At 39.0% G+C, this 6,057-nt stretch overlaps 1 protein-coding gene across 1 annotated transcript; it reads left to right on the top strand.

The window, feature by feature from the left end:
• The first annotated feature begins 415 nt into the window (after positions 1–415).
• On the top strand, positions 416–2,199 carry LOC101686991 (coronin-1C-like). Its single transcript, XM_045078227.1, is given in 3 exon segments — positions 416–1,424; positions 1,427–1,782; positions 1,785–2,199. Coding segments are annotated over 3 exon segments (1,422 nt in total). The 3' UTR covers positions 1,842–2,199.
• Positions 2,200–6,057: the final 3,858 nt, after the last annotated feature.

Raw genomic sequence — 6,057 nt, 5'->3', positions numbered from 1 at the left:
ATTTGTGACAACATAGATGGACCGTGAGGGCATTATGCTAAGTGAGATAAGTAGGACAAAGAAAGACAAAACCCATTCTAACAGAATTCCCTGGTGGTTTGGGTAAGGGTTGCAAAATAAATCTAATTTAAGGACATCACAAGTTATTTGGCCTCAGAAATTAGATAAACAGATATGCTGAGAAGATGAACACTAATGATGAGAAAGTTTGAGGGAAAACATAAGATTAGCTGCGGTCACATTTTCATTCAGATAAATATCCATGAAAGCTGGACACTTTCTTCAATATTAACTACCCTACTACACAGGCTGCTTATGAAACAGAATTTCTTAGTTAACAAAACACAGTAAAAAAGGTTTTGCCAGGGGACTTCGGTGGCGGCGGCGGCGCCTCAGGCATCTTGGCCCCAATACAATGAGGCGAGTGATAAGACAGAGCAAGTTTCGGCCTGTATTTGGACAAGCGGTAAAAAACAACCTGTGTTATGATGACATCCAGGTTTCTCGAGTGACCTGGGATAGTTCCTTTTGCACTGTCAATCCCAGATTTGTTGCCATTATCATAGAAGCGAGTGGGGGAGGAGCGTTCCTTGTGCTCCCTTTGCACAAGACTGGTCGAATCGACAAATCCTACCCTACATTATGTGGCCACACAGGACTGGTGCTCAACATAGACTGGTGCCCACATAACGATCAGGTCATTGCCAATGACTCAGAAGACTGCACGGTGATGGTGTGGCAGATCCCAGAAAATGGACTTATCCTTTCCCTGACCGGACCTGTGGTGATTTTAGAAGACCACTGGAAGAGAGTTGGCATCGTGGCCTGGCATCCGACTGCCCACAATGTCCTTCTTAGTGCAGACTGTGATAATGCCATCATCATCTGGAATGTGGGGACAGGGGAAGTCCTTATAAACTTGGATGATATGCATTCAGATATGATTTACAACATGAGCTGGGACCGGAATGGCGGTCTGATCTGCACAGCTTCCAAAGACAAGAAAGTGAGAGTAATCGATCCTAGGAGACAAGAGATCGTTGCTGAGAAGGAGAAAGCACATGAAGGAGCAAGACCCATGAGAGCCATCTTTCTGGCAGACGGGAATGTCTTCACCACTGGTTTCAGCCGCATGAGTGAGCGGCAGCTGGCTCTCTGGAATCTGAAAAATATGCAGGAACCAATTGCTCTTCAAGAAATGGACACTAGCAATGGGGTATTGCTGCCCTTCTATGACCCCGACACCAGTATCATTTACTTATGTGGAACCGGTGACGACAGTATCCGCTATTTTGAGATCACAGATGAATCCCTGTATGTCCACTACCTCAACACATTCAGCAGCAAGGAGCCTCAGAGAGGGATGGGCTACATGCCCAAGAGGGGACTCGATGTTAACAAATGTGAGATTGCCAGATTCTTCAAACTCATGAGTGGAAGTGTGAGCCTATTATCATGACTATTCCCAGGAAGTCTGACCTTTTCCAAGATGACCTGTATCCTGACACAGCAGGGCCTGAAGCAGCACTGGAGGCAGAGGAGTGGTTGGAGGGGAGAAATGCAGATCCAGTCCTCATCTCCTTAAAGCATGGATACATTCCTGGCAAAAACCGGGATCTCAAGGTGGTCAAGAAGAACATTCTGGATAGCAAGCCCACTGCAAATAAGAAGTGCGACCTGATCAGTGTCCCCAAGAAAACCCCAGACACGGCTAGTGTGCAAAACGAAGCCAAGCTGGATGAGATTTTAAAAGAGATCAAATCTATAAAAGACACAGTATCTGCAATCAAGATGAGCACATTTCCAAGTTAGGACAGCAGATGGTGAAGATCGCAGCCTGAAGGTCCACCCCTAACCCCCAAAATGGGAGCAGGAACTTGTGCTTGGTAGCGGGTTGTTGGCGTGGTCCCAGGGAGGGCGAAAGGGAGGCACTGCCATTCGGAGACATTCCGTGTCACATTTGTCAACCAGCGATAGGCCACATTCCAGTCAGAACTCAATTCGTCTCCCAAATTTGCAGAAACAAAATGTGATTTAAAAGCTGAGCTTTTTATCAGAAAGCTTTTTTGATGTTTTAAGTGTTCTATGACTTGTCGAACTTTTAAAAGACAAAAGTGCCACTTTTAAAATCCCAGATACTCTGAATTTTAGAAAACCAACCAATTCTGATTCAGTGTCGTGCCCAAGTACCTTTTTTTTTTTTTAATAAACAGGGACCAATGCCACATTGCTTTTTATATATATATTTTTTAATGTCGCCGAAAACAAAAGTAGCTTTTTTTCCGCCTTGTATTTTGCTACTTTGCAGTATTTGTGTGTGTGTGTGTGTGTGTGTGTGTGTGTGTGTGTTTATCTTAATTTGAAAGGGACAGCACTGTGTATGTTTATAAACTAAATGAAGATATTATTTTGTATACACATTCATCTGAGAACAATCAGAGCAGTAGCCACATGGTGCTGGCTCGTTTGCAGCACAAACCTGGTCATCCTCATGACTACAGAAGGAAGTCTTGAAAAATCACGTGGGTTCGCATCACCACCCTCTTCTTTAATCGAGTCTGGGATCAAAAAAGCTCCTATTGTATTGCTTCCTTTCTTTCCTTTTTCTTTTCTAGAAACTGGGTGGTTGTACCAGAATGGAGTTTCACTTCTTGGTTATCCTGTGCTTCAGATGATTATAATCTAACCTAAAGTAAAAATAAATAAATAAATAAATAAATAAAAGTTTTGCCAGTGATGGTCAAAAATTATTTTCTCTATAAGATACTAATTCTATCATTACTTTATTTTTTGATATTATGACAGAAATGAAGGAAAGAAAATCATGCTTGGGGTGATTGAAATTATTATAAAATGTGTCTTTATGGGAAACACAAGCTATTCAGCAAATCATTTAAAAATATATATAGTTTAAAAACAGAAAACACAAAGGATCAGAAGTTTATACATTTGCTCTTATGTTAAAGAAAACAATATCTACACATATATATCTCAGGATGATCTCTTGAGTAGGAGAATGAGGTAAGGGAGAATTATATTTGACTACATCAAATAAAAATTAAAGTGAGTATAAATTAAAATAAACTAAAATGGCATTTTTACTCTACTGTGCACTTGTTATTTTCCAGGAAAAGAAATCCAGAATTTATCTATTAATGAAATTTTAAAATTTAAATACTTCAATCCACTTGTGGAAAAATATTTTAAAAGAAATTTTTTAAAGGCAGCTTTCTTGAATGAAATTTAAAGAATGAGCCTTAAAAACCTTCTGAAATTATCCATAAACACTTTTTTGGAGCTTAACTTAAGGAATCTGTGTTTGGTACCTACAAGAATTTTTGCCACAGCACACTTTCAGGAAATTTTTGAAAGTTCCATAGGACTTTGAAAATGTTTTATCCACATTACAGATTGATATATATGTAATTAAATTGATTTTGTAGAAACATACCTAATGTATCATGGAAAGACACATATTCAACATACATATGATGAAAATATTAAAAGGCAAACTGTTTGGTTTTGGAGTTTTATTTTTTAAATATTTAAAAAAAAATTATAAACATATAATGGATCATTAGCCCCAGGGGTACAGGTCTGTGAATTGCCAGGTTTACATACTTCACAGCACTCACCATAGCACATACCCTCCCCAATGTCCATAACCCCACCACCCTCTCCTGACCCCCAGCAACCCTCAGTTTGTTTTGTGAGATTAAAGTCTCTTATGGTTTGTCTCACTTCTGATCCTATCTTGTTTCATTTATTCTTTTCCTACCCTCCCAAACCCCCCACGTTTCATCTCCACTTCCTCATATCAGGGAGATCATACGATAGTTGTCTTTCTCTGATTGACTTATTTCACTAAGCATAATACCCTCTAGTTCCATCCATGTCATTGCAAATGGCAAGATTTCATTTCTTTTGATGGCTGCATAGTATTCCATTGTGTTTATATATACCACATCTTCTTTATCCATTCATCTGTTGATGGACATCTAGGTTCTTTCCATAGTTTGGCTTTGTGGACATTGCTGCTATAAACATTCGGGTGCACATGCCCCTTTGGATCACTATGTTTATATCTTTAAAGTAATTACCCCATAGTGCAATTGCTGGGTCATAGGGTAGCTCTATTTTCAACTTTTTGAGGAACCTCCATGCTGTTTTCCAGAGTGGTTGCACCAGCTTGCATTCCCACCAACAGTGTAGGAGGGTTCCCCTTTTTCCGCATCCTCGCCAGCATCTGTCATTTCCTGACTTGTTGATTTTAGCCATTCTGACTGGTGTGAGGTGATACCGCATTGTGGTTTCGATTTGTATTTCCCTGATGCCGAGTGATATGGAGCACTTTTTCATGTGTCTATTGGCCATCTGGATGTCTTCTTTGCAGAAATGTCTGTTCATGTCCTCTGCCCATTTCTTGATTGGATTATTTGTTCTTTGGGTGTTGAGTTTGCTAAGCTCTTTAAAAATTTTGGATACTAGCCCTTTATCTGATATGTTGTTTGCAAATATCTTCTCCCATTCTGTCATCTTTTGGCTTTGTTAACTATTTCCTTTGCTGTGCAAAAGCTTTTGATCTTGATGAAATCCCAATAGTTCATTTTTGCCCTTGCTTCTCTTGCCTTTGACGATGTTCCTAGGAAGAAATTGCTGCAGCTGAGGTCAAAGAGGTTTCTGCCTGTGTTCTCCTCAAGGTTTTGTTGGATTCCTTTCTCACATTGAGGTTCTTCATCCATTATGAGTCTATTTTCATGTGTGATATAAGGGAATGGTCCAATTTCATTTTTCTGCATGTGGCTGTCCAATTTTCTCAGCACCATTTGTTGAAGAGGCCGTCTTTTTTCCACTGGACATTCTTTGTCAAAGATTAGTTGACCATAGAGTTGAGGGTCTATTTCTGGGCTCTCTATTCTGTTCCATTGATCTCTGTGTCTGTTTTTGTGCCAGTACCATACTGTCTTGATGGTGACAGCTTTGTAATAGAGCTTGAAATCTGGAATTGTGATGCCACCAAGGTGGCTTTCTTTTTCAATATTCCTTTGGCTATTTGAAGTCTTTTCTGGTTCCATATAAATTTTAGGATTATTTGTCCCATTTCTTTGAAAAAAATGGATGGTATATTGATAGTGATTGCATTAAATGTGTAGATTGCTTTAGGTAGCATAGACATTTTCACAATATTTGTTCTTCCAATCCATGAGCATGGAATATTTTTCCATTTCTTTGCATCTTCCTCAATTTCTTTCATGAGTACTTCATAGTTTTCTAAGTGTAGATTCTTTGCCTCTTTGGTTAGGTTTATTCCTAGGTATCTTATGGTTTGGGGTGCAATTGTAAATGGGATTGACTCCTTAATTTCTCTTTCTCCTGTCTTGTTGTTGGTGTAAAGAAGTGCAATAGATTTCTGTGCATTGATTTTATATCCTGACACTTTACTGAATTCCTGTACAAGTTCTAGCAGTTTTGGATTGGAGTCTTTTGGGTTTTCCACACATAGTATCATATCATCCTCAAAGAGTGATAGTTTGACTTCTTTGATGATTTGGATGCCTTTAATTTCTTTTTGTTGTCTGATAGCTAAGGTTAGGACTTCTAGTACTATGTTGAATAGCAGTGATGATAATGGACATCCCTGCCATGTTCCTGACCTTTACAGAAAAGCTCTCAGTTTTTCTCCATTGAGAATGATATTTGTGGTGGGTTTTTCATAGACGGTTTTGATTGAGGTATGTGCCCTCTATCCCTACACTTTGAAGAGTTTTGATCAGGAAGGGATGCTGTACTTTGTCAAATGCTTTTTCAGAATCTATTGAGAATATCATATGGTTCTTGTTTTTTCTTTTATTAATGTATTTTATCACATTGATTGATTTGTGGATGTTGAACCAGCCTTGCAGCCCTGGAATAAATCCCACTTGGTCGTGGTGAATAATCCTTTTAATGTACTGTTGGATCCTACTGGCTAGTATTTTGGTGAGAATTTTCGCATCTGTGTTTATTAAGGTTATTGTTCTGTAATTCTCTTTTTTGATGGGATCCTTTCTCTGGTTT

This window comes from Mustela putorius, unplaced genomic scaffold, assembly GCF_011764305.1.
Source record: "Mustela putorius furo isolate JIRA1106 unplaced genomic scaffold, ASM1176430v1.1 tig00000228_pilon_pilon_pilon, whole genome shotgun sequence".
Taxonomy (NCBI): Eukaryota; Metazoa; Chordata; class Mammalia; order Carnivora; family Mustelidae; genus Mustela; species Mustela putorius.
The sequence above is the reverse complement of the archived record's forward strand: the minus strand, read 5'-3'. Positions and strand labels throughout refer to the sequence as shown.